Genomic DNA, 14,262 nt, shown 5'->3' with positions numbered 1-14,262 from the left:
TGTACTCAATCTGAATTTCCAACACCTCTTCACACTCTTCCACCCTGATAGTCTGACAGTGTCCTTAGCTTACCTACTCTATTTTAACTTGTCTCACCTGGATATGCTGTCTCCAGCCACTGCCCCTCACAGCATCACATCTTGCTGTTCTTATCTCTCCATGCTACTCCTAGGCTTATCATTCTGGATTCTCACTATTGCCCTACCAAATCCCAGTGCCAACCCTGTCACGCAGACTTTAACTCATCCTGCCTTGTTCTAATGCAGGCCCTACATCTTGAACTTAAACTGATGGCTACCATTGACCATACTCATTATGGCTCTGAATTCCCCAAACTGACCTTGGCCCTGAGATCTTGGCCCTGAAAATCTCTGTTCAGTTATTTATTCTTACCACCTGCCCTCCCACCTGCAGTGTCATCCAGGCCTACCCTGTATCCTCATTTTCCCTCAATGGCTCATGCAAAAATTACTTTTCCTCCCACTTTATTTCCATACATCATTCTACAAGACAGGAAAAACCTTAGGTCTTCCCATCCTTAATTCCCACCCTCCCACTCTACCTCAGCAAATCCTTCAGGCTCTTCATGAAGGGATATAGACCCCACTCTTTCCCACATATTCCTATTCCCCTACTGCTCCTGCATTTCCCCTGTTCAGGACACAGCAGCTGATCATTTATGCTTTTATACCTTTCTGCTCACAGTCCCTAACTTGAAGCCCTCATATTGTGTATTTTTCCAGTACTTGTGCAAAAATATTACAGGCTCCACATTTCTTCAATTGAAGCATATCTGGCTGGAGGGAAACTCATCAAACTGACCCCATTCCTGACCCCAGCTTGACATGTAGGGTCTGTCACATTTCCCTTTTAAACATTGCCAGATTTGGATTTGATCTCAGAGACCAGGAAAGAGAGCAATTCCAGGCTTCTCTTGACAAACAGCTCTAGGGGAGGAAGTATGTGAAGCTATGACAGAAGAATGAGAGAAAGACCCCCAAGGAGTAAAAAAAAAAAAACCAAACCAAAACTCCAAGTCAGAATGAGAACAGCCAGTGTCTGAAAGTTACATTGCGGCAAGCTCTTAATAGCCAAGATGAGGACTCAGCTGGGGGTCTCCTGCCAGGAAATTACACTCTAGACTGAACAACATCCCCATCTCTCAGGTGTCTTCGACAGGGAGTCGCAACACCTAAAGAGCCCTGAAAAGACTAGAGCTTGAGTAGCTCTCTTCTTTCTCCCTCCCCCAAGCATTGTTGTTCCGGGTCAACAGAGCCAAGGGCAACTGGCAGAGAAGACATTGTTCCCAAGGCAAGATGACAGCAGGAGGAGGAAATAGGATGTGAGAAGCAGAGAGATGATGTGCCCTTAGGCTAAGAGAGACGTTGCGGGGGCCAGCATGACCCTTGAAGAGCTCCAGCTCAGACTCCACCTCTGCTGCAGAAGGTCCTAGAAGTCCCTTAGCTTCCATGGAGTACCATCTGCAAGATGGAAAAATTATTTGCTAAGAACAAGCAGAGGTGGATATTGTCCATCAAGAAGTGGATATGAGATAGGAAAAGAAGGACTGAGAATGCGTGGGGAGAGAGGAGTCCCATCATGGATGGTGTCAAGAATAGGAATGTCTTCCTGCTACTAGCAGATAATCTGTCATCACACTGCTGGCTTTATAAAGGCAGATGAGACAACTGCAAGCAGTTGCCACCTGAACATCATAGATACAGTAATTATTAAAAGCAGAGCACAGTCTTGAGCGGGATATGGACCCCCATGGATCTGTGTAAGCACCCGCAGAAAGCAGTTGCTGCCTACAGAACAGAAGTGCAGTGTTTTCCCTGCTGTCAGCACCTGTGTCAGGCTCCTGGTTTCTCTTGAGATGCAGCTCTTAATTGGGATAGATTGTACGTTTTCTGCTGTAGCCCAGCCCAGCTCCCAGTTTAATTGCTAGTTTATGACTTAGCCTGTTTTGTGCTTTCCACGCTACTTTCCCCAGTTAATCTAATAGAATTATAGAAACTATTGCTGGGAGGACCTCAGGAGGCCACACAGTTTATCCTTCTGCCCCAAGGCAGTATTTCATTTTCAACAACATCATGTGTCTTTTGCTATCAGGTCAGATCGGTTCAAGATGTATAGCAGGTAAAGAAATGAAGCTTACCCAGGGGAGTCAATTGGCATAAAAGACTAAATCCAGCCCTTTAAGTCACTGAAGTTATATCAGAAATAACCCTGGTCCAAATGGTGTCATTTATCAGATCAGTTTTCTGAAAGATGTCCTTTCTTAAGTTTTAAGTCTCTAAAATGAACAAATCTCTAGAAGAAACTGTTCTGACAGCCCCATTTCAGTATATTTAATGCTTTATTATGAAAGCAGTGACCACTCCATTGTTAAGACTGAACAGATCTTATCACAGTATGATCAGCTTTGAAACTCCTATTAACTACCACAATAAAACCTGATTTTTCTGGAATTTTACATCCTGCATTTCACTCCACAGTAGAATACATCTGGCAAGACAAAACAAAACCATTAAAGCATCTTTAATATGACAACTTTACACAAACGAATTTCCAGTAAAATTTCAGAATGTCAGTCAGCTTCTTAAGGTTCTTTCTTCTGAGACAATTTGACTAAAAATTCCACTTTTGTTTTCTTTCGTCTATTAATCTCTCTAAGAAGAAATGTCTTGCAGCCTTGGGAATAGATAATGCAGAAATTAGAAGGATAAAAAAAAAATCAGCTGGTGATGTATCAAGCTAAGTACAGCAGGGCACAAGTATAACAGGGATTCTGTGCAGCAGAACCATGAGGACCAAAGGAAAGGTAAGAAGGAGGGACTCCAAGGAGGAAAGAATGTTTTTTGTCTAATTAAACAAGCAAGCAGGAAAATAAGGACTATGTATCTCTTATAAACAGTTAAAGGCCTGTTTGTTTCCTCCCCCTTCTTTTGAAATTTCAGTTCTGGTTGAGCTGGGTCTCTTCTAGGTTGTAAACATCCATGCTGAGCACCTGCAGCACTGCACAGCTGGACAAAGTAGGGGAGCTGTAAGGCAACAACAAGCTTCCTGGTCAGCAGACAGGCTTTCTGCCTTCCTCCCACTGCTCTCCACAGTATCTGTAATTCAGAGTGATGCTAATGCTATAAGCAGCAAACACGCATCCTCACCCTACAGATGTGACTGCAACAGTTACTGAAGACAGTAAGAGAAACTTAATAATGGCTTCAGACTCTTACTCACCCTGCTTGTCCAGCTCACCTACTCACTACCCTTCACGCAGATGCAAACCTATTTTCCACAGCCTTCCTGTATCTGGTTCCCATGTTCTCTACCCACTCTTTGCCATTAGCCTCTACAACCAAGGTCACAAATAAGCTAGGAAAATAACAACAAGCATCACCTGCATCATGCTGGTATTATATAGCACATTAGCCAGGAAGGACAATATATTATGCTTTTAAAATGCATTCAGAAGGACTGAGATGGTTATTGTCAAACATACCATTTTGAAGGACATTAAATTGTGTCTATATTAGTGCTTGAAATAGTCCTGTAAAAAGCAAGTTGGGCAACATGCTTTAGACACAGCCTCTTTTCTAATTCTAGTCATGGCCTGTGGGAAGAGGGAAAGGGGCAGTGGGTGAATCCCTACTGCTAGCTAATTAGATCATATATTTCCTCTCTTAGGCAATATATCTTTCCCTACATGGGATGCATTTTTCTTCACTAACCTCTCAAAAGCAGCTTCCCTATAAATCACAAATCACCACTGCAAGCATTCCCTTAATGAGATCCTCCAGCTTTTGCATTCATTTAATAAAACAGCATTCACCAATCTTCATCTTACTGGTGCATTTAGACTGTTTATTTCAAGTTATGGGGTCCTTCTGGTGTAGAGAGATTGAACTCCCTGGTTAAAGATTGCATAGGATTCACTTTATCACCCATTCCCAAGGTGTTCATCCCTCCTATATACCATGTCACAGGTGGCATACACACCTGGCATGCTATTTTCAATATGAAAAAATACCTGTCTTGTGTTGTAATCACATCTTCAATAGAACCAGGGGGAAATGAGCTACCAAATCAAAACAAACCTTCTTTAGTTCTTTAACTAGATCAGCACAGCATCCAAAATAACTTTTATTCTTAATAGTCAGAGGTACTAGCACCTGCAGGCAAGACTCTACTCAGCCCATGTAAATCAACAAGACACCCCCCCAGAATTAACAAGACAACCCACGTAAGATAAAAACACCAGTAATGCTAATGCAGTTCAAAAAAGAGTGAGTCTTCTAGTTACCCTAAACCCATGGAGGATTCCTTCCTTCTTTGGAGGAAGCAAGAGCTTTCCCAGCTGGTTCTGACATTTTTTGAGGTGGCTTCTAGCAAAAGAACCTATTCATTTTCTTTTCTTGTGGGCTGAGCTCCTACTTAACCTCTTTAGCCGGTATTCATGGTCCCTAGCTAATTCCCAGCATCAACACACTGTTGCCAGTGAAATGAGCCCAACTGCTTCTCCAGATTCTTGAAGTGCTTCATAAACTCAAGCTACAACATCTGCAGCCATATTTCTTATGTTCAGTCCGATGTACTTTTCCTAGCACTGGGCATAAAAATGGCTATCAAATGCACATATAAAAGTCTTGAAACATAGATTCCTGAAAAACCTGCCTGAAAAAATCACTCAGTGCTTACTCTCTACAAAAATCAGCTTCCCTTGCCCAAGGGAGGCTAACATAATTTGGGAGAAGAGAAAGGTTACAGTTTTGAACTCTTCAGTGTTAGGCTCAGTTACAAGGCAGTACCTTACCATGGATGCCTTCACATATTACATTAGCAAACAGACTCTCACACATGCAACACCAGTACTCCACACAAAAAAGCAGTTCTCTCTAGGCTTTTACCCTTTCTGATACGAAACTTCCAGCCAGACATGGCTGAGACACAGTAACTTAGCCTGGTTGTCTTTTATTTCCTGAGTCCTGTTTCCACTGGCGACAACAGAAATAGTGGTCTTTAATCCGAAATTCAAGGACAAGCAGGGAAACTTTAACAACAAAAAGGATTCTGATTCTAATAAGGGATTGAGAACTCAACCTAATGAGAACATGGGATTGCCAAGTTCAGCTGACAAAAAGAAAAATGACACAAAAACACATAAGATGACAAATGCATGAAGAAAGAAAGATAATTTGTTTAAAATTCTGGTCTCGTCCCTAGAATAAAAGAGCTGTTCTTGCTATCTGACCCCATTTTGCAGATAAACCAATTTGGATGTGCCTGTAGGAAGTCCTGCTCGCTTCAAGAGAGGTAGCTTCTTGAAAAATCTTGTGACCTGGGACCAGCAGAGGGCACTGCGTTACCAAGTGACAGCGGTACAGATGCAAGACAGCTCCTACCAGGCAGTGAAAGCGAGCCACAATGAAGAAAAGAACCAGATTCTAGAAGTCAGAAACACGTATTAGTCATCAGCATATCAGCCCTACAACTGATAAGGGTAACACTGTTAAAAACAGGCCTCAAACTCTGGGTACTCCTAGAAACACACCTAAATCCAGCTTGCTCCCCACACATCTCGGTATCCATGTGTTGATTTTAGGGCACAGGCCTCCTACTGAAAATGCTTTTCAAGCAGCAGGGCGAAATCAGTCCTGCCCTGCAACATATGTATCAAGGCTGGGTTGCTTAAGTTGAAAACCATCCTGTCAGCTTCCTCTCTCCTTCTCCAAACCTCTAAATCCTTGCTTATAGCAGCAGGAAGTCTGTTCAGACAAGAGACAAGACAGTATCAAAGCAAAGAGCTGGCAATTTCCATTCTGCCCTCCCCTTTTACTCCCCGCCTCCTCCAACCTAGCAGACTTTCAGTGAGCAGAGAACCAAGTTAGAGGACATGAAAGGAATGCTGAGGTAGCAACTTCAGAAGAGTGTCTTTCCACTTGCTTATTTCTAGTTTATTTTGAATTACCAGAAGATGACCATGAAGAAGCAAACAGCTCATCTTTTTTCTTCTCTCTGTATTCCATCCTGCAGGATTCTGGGCACTAGAAGAAGCTTAGAGGATAAATAAGTCATCCCAGTCACGGCCCTCAGGCTAGTGAGTGAAATGTTTCCACTTTCTCTTTGTACAGTTGGTGGAATGACTTTGCCAGGATGTGGAAAGGGGCCTCAAAATTTTTCATCTCTTTCTGTAAAGAAATAAGAAAGTTGTGAATGACAGACGGAATAAGCATTTAACTATTCCTGCTCTAACTGCTTCACAAAAGACAGATTAAAACTGAAGGTGAGTTAGATGACAAAGAAGTGGAAGACACACACCCCCCCTCCCCAGTTATCTTTCTTTACCTGAAAAAGAAGATAACCTTACAAACACCCACTTCCACAGATGGTGAAAGGAGTAGATACTCACTACTGACACCTCACAGTATTCCAGGCCATGTTTCTCAGCCCACTCCTGTGCTTGTTTCTGCTCCACAACTCGACGACCAACCAGGTCTGTTTTATTCCCCACTAAGACACCTACAGAAAAAAAGCATGAAACAAAGGAAAAACAACCACCCAGAAATGCTGACTTGTTAGCAGTAAGTGCTGGAACATTTGTAGAAGTAGCTGAAAAAGTTGGAGGCGTGGAGAACAGTCTACAACTACCTAGAAAAGATTCCACAAAGGAAACATATTCATGCCTTATCTGCTTTGTGATAGTAAATGACCTGGAGGAAGCCATGCCTGCCCCTGGCTTAAAATAAATGCTCTGTGCCACATCTCAATGGGAGCAACTGCTGTCATACAAGTGGGGAGCAGATAACAAGAATCTCACCCGTTTCTTACCTGGGATGTGAACTCCAACTGCTTGAGCCCTCAGCTTCTCCAACCACTTGGCACAGCTGTTGAAGGATTGCTCATTAGTGACATCATACACAAGGCACAGGACGTTGGGTTGCTCCCACTGCACAGCAAGAAAGGAACATTGTCAGCTCTACTGAAACTGATGTGGTCAACAGCCAGTCTGTAAACACGGCAAACACAGATGCTAAGACAAAAATAAAAAGCCTAACATACAGGAATCTTATGCCCTGGCTGAGGTTTCACATTTCAGTTGAGCTGACTAAATAGATAGCTGGCACTGGGAGAGGTGGTCTTGCTCCCCTTCCCCATTCCTGTCTGCACAGTCCTGCTCCTTTACTTGTATCGGCTCTGGCACCCATCTGATCCCCGGGGAAGCTGATTCTTCATGCTGAATGAGCGCAAAATTAATCCTAGAGAAAAAAGTAGAAAGGTTTTCTTCCAGTTTGAGAAGCCAAGCCAGCTTCTAGAGGGGTCCCTTGCAAATCAGACCTAGTGCAAGGGCAAAAGTGGAATTGCCTCTCGTAGAGCAATGAACCATTAGATTGACTTAGCCATCTTATGAAACCTCACATCAATTAATTGATCCTACATCTCAAAATGAGAAAACACAATGGAGAACTGTACAGGTAGGAATATAAAATGCATGAAGGAAAAAATCAAGGGCAGTATTACGCTCAAGGACAAGAATGAGTCCTTTTGGATCAAATGCATCACTATAACACAATAAAAAACCCCCACTGTTGGAGTAACAGCAAAATAGATGTTTTTCTAAGAAATAAAAATAACTTTAACCAACAGCACATAGCAATTCTCAGTTAAACATCCCTGTTTCTTTTGTAAGAAAACTGAACGACTATCTGCCTTCCTTCCTCTGGAAAGTATTTCCTCTAGTACTTTTACAAGTTTTAGAGAGGTAGAACAGGATGCATTGGCAACTGAGGTAATTGCTCCCATTTACACTAAAGATGAAGTTTGCTACATCTGCCAGACTGGGGAGTTCAGATCTTCAAAGCAAAAGCACTTCTTTGGAAGAAGAGGACTGTTACATAAGACTTACCAGTTTCTCCAGCATTTCAGAAAATAGCTCTTTTCCTGCAGAGTCAAAAATGAAGAATTCCTGAAAGCGGAAGCAGAAAGAAGGCTCTTGCCAGGAAAAAATGCAGTGTAGGGAAAGGGTTTGAAAGTAAATACTGGAACTTGTAAATCCTGCATTTTGTTCAGTACAGAAGTGTTGTGTCCCTAAGGGACAAGTTGCCTGCACTGAGAATACTCTAGTTCAGATAGTATGAGAAACGAAATAATTATTTTTCATGTATAACCAATAAAAAGGTTACCTCCAAGGCCTCAAGTCTGGTTTCCGTCCCTGCTGGAAACAGAGTATGTGGAGCGGGACAGTAACCTGCACTATTTATACAAAATTATACACGTGGTCCACATTCCACGAGTGGGAGTATAGGGTGTTAAGGAAAAATAACAGACAAGTTCCACCTTCTATAGTTCTAAGAAACATGAACTAAACCCAAGTGCCCTAAAGGACAAAACAGAATCCTAACAAAGCTGGCAACAGCTTTGGTTTAAGATGTCATGTTGGATACAAGTATGTAAAACTTAAATTTTTAAGATTAAACTAACCTTGGAGTATCAGCAATTGTACATGATCAGCCTCATTTCCTTACTGCAACTTAATGGCCTTATGGACAGGCAGAGCGATCATCCACCAGAATGAGACTGAAGTGAGGTTTGAGCTCTGGATGTCTCTTTCTGACCCAATTTATGTCACAGAAAAACTCACCACACTATCACTTGTCTCTGGAACTGATACAGCCTTCACCAACAGTTCTATGCCCGTTGTCTGTCAAGAAAAATCAGGAAAACAAGGATCAGAAGAGTTTTTAAGAGCCTGTCTGACTGCATACCGACTATGCATTGGATTGAGGCAATTCTTGTGAATCATTACAATCCCATCAAACATAGACTGCTGGGAACTCTTCATAGCTTTGGTAATATATTCCCACCTACATGTCAAAGCCACGCAGATTTGCTCTGATTGGGGAAAAAGACAGAGAAGAACCAATGTCCAGAGATTTGCTTATATACAACTAAGGGTACTAGCTAAAATCTGCAGGGCTACGTTCACTATCACACTGCTGCTCTAAAGCACGCCTTAGAACGTTTTGCACCAACCATGTGATCAGCTAACATATGGGACTGAGGTTATTTGTGCCTCTTCCACCTTTTATCTCATTCTGCTTTGTAGCTTGTTTGTTTGTTCTATTTCTATCCTTAACTTCTGGTTTCCATCTTTATTTCAATGAATAAACATATTTTAGGGTTTTTTTCTCCACACTCATATTTTCCTTTTTTTACTTTACTTATATTTACTTTTATTTTTATCCTGCTTGTGATTAGTCATCACCATTGATTCTCACACTGAAAGACTGCAAACTGTATCCTCTTCATCTGGGAACAGTTTCTGTAGATTATAATTATCTTGGGGCTATGCAGCACATCTTCATGTTTGCATAGTGATAAGCGCACTGTCCACACACACATTTAATAGTTGGAATTAAAAGCTTTCTCCTTCAGCAATGCTTTTTCATAGAGCACTCCCTAAAGGGGGAAGCTCTCCAACACCACAAAAGCTTGTGAAAACATTGGTTCAGCCGGAAAATTATAAAATTAACTAAATTACTCTGCATTAAGTTTCAAAACCAGCACTCACATAATGTAAAGACATTTACAGAATAGTAAATGGTTTCTCTTCAGAATCTAGGGTGTAAGAGAAAGAAAACCCTATAATACCTCACCTTGAATGCCTCAGCTTAAAATCATATTATTTATTTTGTTCTAGGCCTTCTTAGTTTTCTCATGCAATGTAGAAAAATGTTGGATAGCAGTTTGAGCCTGCTTACCAGTGTGTAGTTCTTCTGAAAATGAGCCCCATCATTGCGGAACATCTGGGCTAAAGCACTCTTCCCCACAGCTGGATCTCCTGCAAAACCGAAAACATAAAAGATTTTTGTTTCATCTTAGAGAATCTTATTTTCCCTCAGTTCTGTTGCTATCACATGCCGTAAGAGCTTGGATGCTGTAACTCTGAATACAGGCAAGATAACTGTCACAAGAAGCACAAAACAATCTAAAAGGTAATATCCACCTGAGGAAATTAATATTGCCATTATGCATACTGGTGCTGACATCAGATTTCTGCTCTACGAATGACAGTAAAGGACCCCCAAATCAGGGCAGAACTGCTGTTTGTTCTAAAATTCATGCCTACCCTATAGCCTTTACCTAAGAATTAAAATTTCCCAGATATGTTGTAATTTAGAGAAAAACACAGTGTGACATGGGAGACTGGGCTGTACAGGAGGCTATTTCCTCTCCTTAGATTACCCACTTCCCCAGAGTCAAATCCTTGTTACATACTGAGTTTAGGGAAGAGACAGGTCATTTATGTACTACAAAGCTGTTTAAGCTGGTAACATTCCTCGATGAACTCCTCTTGCTGACCCTGCTAAGAGAGCAACTCTTGCTGACTCAACGCTGCTGGTGGCTCGTTAGTTGCATCCTGGGCATAACAGAAGCAAATGTCACTTGGCTGGAGAGAAAGAGCCTGCTGATTCATCCCTAAATGGAAGGAAAACCAGTGGGTTTTAGTTTTTGCTCTTCTAGAGCCAAGGCTTTCTGGTATGGCTTGCACAACACTTTGGGCAAACCTGGCAGCTGCCTGCTTTGGCCTGCTGTTACAAAACTCCGTAAGATCCAAAGCAATGGCAGAGAACTGCGGAATTCACGTATGCCCATATCACTCCATGAAAAATATCATAATACTTGCAAAACAAAGACTTAATGTTCCCAAAGGGCTTATCCTCTCTTCACATACTGTCTCAGTAGCCTGAATAGTTCAAAGGACAGGAACCAGGCATTAAATACCTCAGTGGTTCTAGCTTTACCCTTAAAGGAACACTCATGGCAGCCATGCCTGGAATACAAGTCTTCTACATTATGTTTTTAATAAATAAACCCAGAAAGGGCATATTTTGACCTTATTACAGCTTCCTAGATGATGTTTTGAAGGAAATTGGTAAAGCTATCTGCTCACATAATATTATAGAGGAGGAAGGGTGTTTTGGATAGTGACAATTGCTGCTAGATGCATTAACCAAACGTAGTTCTTGTTTAAACATTTTTAGCATGCTTGCTTACTTTGAGCTGAGCTGGGCTCATAATATTTAGACACGAAAATCTGGTAAGTCAGCTTGTTTGTTCCCTGATCAGTTCAAGCTTGTGCTGAAGACAACACTCTGTTCTGAGTGGAAGCTATTCAGTATTTCAATAGACAATTAGATCTGTCTTTGTAAAATGAGATAGAAAAGCATACATTGCTCCAAACTGTGCAGGCATCATCCAGTGCAAATTCTTAACTAATGTGTTGCCTTTCTTCAATGTGACAGCCCCAGTTCTTCTTTCCCTCTTCTTATTCTTTGCCATCCTCTTAGCCCATTACATCACTACACTTTCTCAAAATAAGTTTCCTTGCCTTTTTCATTTAGTTTGGTCTCATCTGCAAGTACTGCATCCCACAGTATTTATTCCATCCATATTTCTGTTATTCTGCCAGAATCTGTAGCATGTCTCTAAAACGCCTGCTACTGCCAACTGTCTTTTCTACAACGAAAACCTTTTCGTAGTGCCTCCACAGTAAGTTCAAACAACAATATCTTTTACTGTGTGTCTGTAAATTACCCTTGAGATAACAGAGGAATCGCTTTCTATTGTCAATTTAATAGTCTCTCTTTTGCTAATAAAAGCCCTTTTCCCCTGTTGTTCCCTTTGACCTTGGTGCAGCTCCCAATACTGTGAGCCACTCTATTCTTCACAACCATTTTCTTAGGTACACAAGAGTTCCCTGTTCGTTTCTCATGTTTTTGCTCGTATCTATGTAATTGCATTTTTTTGATCCCTTTAGGTTGTTGTGGTCACTCATCTCTTATGTCTCTTTCACTATATTGGCCTCTTCTGCAAGACAGAAGTTATTTTGCCTGGTCTGCTTCATTAATTTATTAATTTTAACAATACATGGATATTACTGTAGCACTTAGGAGCACTACATATGGGACAAGACCTTCCTGTTGCTTGCGTTGTGGACAGAATCAAAAAGGCAGCTCCAGACCCAATTAGGATTAAGCACGTAACTGGGTCATCCAAAGAAAACATATGTGAATTTAAAACAGTCATGGAATTGGCCTTTGGTAACACTAAACAACAAAACTTGAAAGACTTAAGCAAAGCCCACATATCGGGACCTGGAAACTGCCAAATTGGAAATGACGTGTAAGTTTCAAATCTAGAAGACAGGCAAGATACTCATACTGTCCACACTAACTATCAACAGAGGCCTAAGGAAGATTAATTCTTTTGCATTTGCCAAAGATCACAGTTGGCTTTGAGCGAGTTGATGGTTAGCTGCTTCTGAGGTTAAAAAAAGGCAAACATTCTATTCTAGATGAAAGAAAACAGGGTTGGAGCAAAGAGTTAAACCTGAGAGTTGTCTGCACACAAAGGTTTTACGGATTTGTGCTTCTGGCTGAGGCTGCACAGAGTTTCAATGTAGAGGGAGGGAAAAAAAAAGTTTTCTTCCCCAGTGTTAACAGTCACCTGTACTTACTTTCACCACCTCCATAATCCATCCTGACTAAATAAACTGGTGCCTTCACCTCACTTTTTTTCCAGGTTAACCTCCAGTTTGCTCGGGGAAAAAGACGCCTCTGTGAAGCGCGCATGCTTCGTCCTTCTACTCTTTGTTAAGGCTCTACCTTTCCATCACACTCTCAGAATCACCCTAATTTCTGACACGATTTTTTCCTCCAGCACAAAGGGAGCCTCCCACAAGAGGCAGGATCGGCTGCCTACCCTGCTCCCTTCACACTTTCCCCATCCTCAGCCCACCTTTCCATACTGTAGAAATACTGGGTTTGGGTGGGGTTTTTTTTCCCCTTTTTCTCTTTGTTTCAGATCCTGCCCTTGCATTTCAGCTGGTCCGACTACGCTTCACACCCTCCCTGAACACAGCTCTGGATTCTCCGCATGTCGTCGGAGGGAGAGGATACGGAGTAGGTAACAGCAAACGTGCTTTCCACCGTTCCCGTCCCGACGGAGCTGCGGCCCCCACCCCTCTCCTGTGGCCTCTTCCCCCACCTCTTCTCCGTCGGGGAGACCCCTCCGCGAGGGGCTGAGAGAAGCCAGGCCGCCTCCCGGCGCGGCCCGCCACCACCCGCCCGGGGCTCCCCCCTCGCTGAGGGGACCCGGGCGCCCCAGCGCCGCCCCGCTGCCGGCCTCGCCCCACCCCACGGAGCCTGCCGCTGCAGCCAGCGGGGCGGATGGGACCGGACGGGCCGGACTCACCTGCCAGGAGGCACTTGGCAGCGAGCTTCACCATCGCCCCGGCTCGGGGGAAGGCGGCGGCGGGCCAGGAGGGCAGCGGCTGCCGCCACCGCGCTCTGCCGCGGCCCTAGCAACAGCGCGGCCCTAGCAACCGAGCGCCCCGCCTCCTTCAGCGGGCGACCAACCCCCCAGCTCGGTTGGCTGTGAGCTCTGCTCATCAACGCTACCCGGGGTTGTTATTGGTTCTCTTGTCTCTTCCCGCCCACCAAGCATCCTGTCATTCAAATCCGCGCCTCCGTCCCTTCTGGTAGCTAAGGCGGGGCAGCGCGCTCAGCGGATGGCGGCGTGGTGTTACGGGAACAACGGGGTGTTTTTCTGCCCAGCGACTAACTACGTTGCCAGGAGCCGGCTCGTGATTGGGTAGAACACAGGGGGCCGTACCACGTAGTCGAAAATAATCCACTAGGGACCGGGCAGAAAATAATAAAAGTTACGGGCACGGAACTATGTAATAGGGGCGCGGCAGCACCAAGGAGGGAAAAAGACAAGTGAGGGTGGGGGAAAGAAGCCTCCATTTCCTGCCTATGATCCCGCGGAATGGGATCTTCCGCGCAGAAGCGGCCCCGCGCTCAGCCCTGGCCGCGTGGCCTTGCTGCGCATGCGCGCGGTCGGACACTCGCTCGCCCTGCGGGGCGGGGGGGGTGGGGGAGTCGCGCGCGCGCTCTCGGCCGTTAGCGGTGGGGGAGGGGTGTCCGTCCTACAGGCTGAGGAGCGGGGCCGGCCGCGGGGCAGGAGGTGCGAGGCCCACCCGAGGAGAGGGCAGGGGGGCTGTGTCCTGTCACCGGCTGCGGGAGTCCCGTGGTTTGGGTCAGTTTTCCCTCAGGGCTCAGAGCCGGAGTGAAATGGGAGCTGGAATTGGGGCTGCCTTGCCCTTGCCTGTACCCTGCTTTGTTCTTGGCTGCAGCTGCTTATAATTTGGCCACAGATCTCCTGAATTTCACGGTGGTGTTTGGGTCAGTGTGTTTAAA

General features: G+C 44.0%; 1 protein-coding gene across 3 annotated transcripts; it reads right to left on the bottom strand.

The window, feature by feature from the left end:
- Positions 1 to 6,090: 6,090 nt before the first annotated feature.
- Positions 6,091 to 13,289, bottom strand: IFT27 (intraflagellar transport 27). Of its 3 annotated transcripts, none has more exons than XM_075727601.1 (7): positions 13,256 to 13,289; positions 9,760 to 9,839; positions 8,640 to 8,699; positions 7,905 to 7,964; positions 6,830 to 6,947; positions 6,411 to 6,520; positions 6,091 to 6,189 (listed from the first exon to the last, which is right to left on the bottom strand). In XM_075727601.1, the coding sequence occupies exons 1-7, from the start codon at positions 13,287 to 13,289 to the stop codon at positions 6,091 to 6,093; spliced, it is 561 nt and encodes a 186-aa protein (XP_075583716.1). The 3 variants fall into 3 exon arrangements, with proteins under 3 accessions (XP_075583716.1, XP_075583715.1, XP_075583717.1); XM_075727600.1 differs by having other exon boundaries at positions 7,905 to 8,011; positions 8,648 to 8,699; XM_075727602.1 differs by having other exon boundaries at positions 9,760 to 9,836.
- Positions 13,290 to 14,262: the final 973 nt, after the last annotated feature.

This window comes from Pelecanus crispus, chromosome 1, assembly GCF_030463565.1.
Source record: "Pelecanus crispus isolate bPelCri1 chromosome 1, bPelCri1.pri, whole genome shotgun sequence".
NCBI classification, from domain to species: Eukaryota; Metazoa; Chordata; class Aves; order Pelecaniformes; family Pelecanidae; genus Pelecanus; species Pelecanus crispus.
Note: the sequence above shows the minus strand (reverse complement) of the source record. Positions and strands in the feature narration are given on the sequence as shown.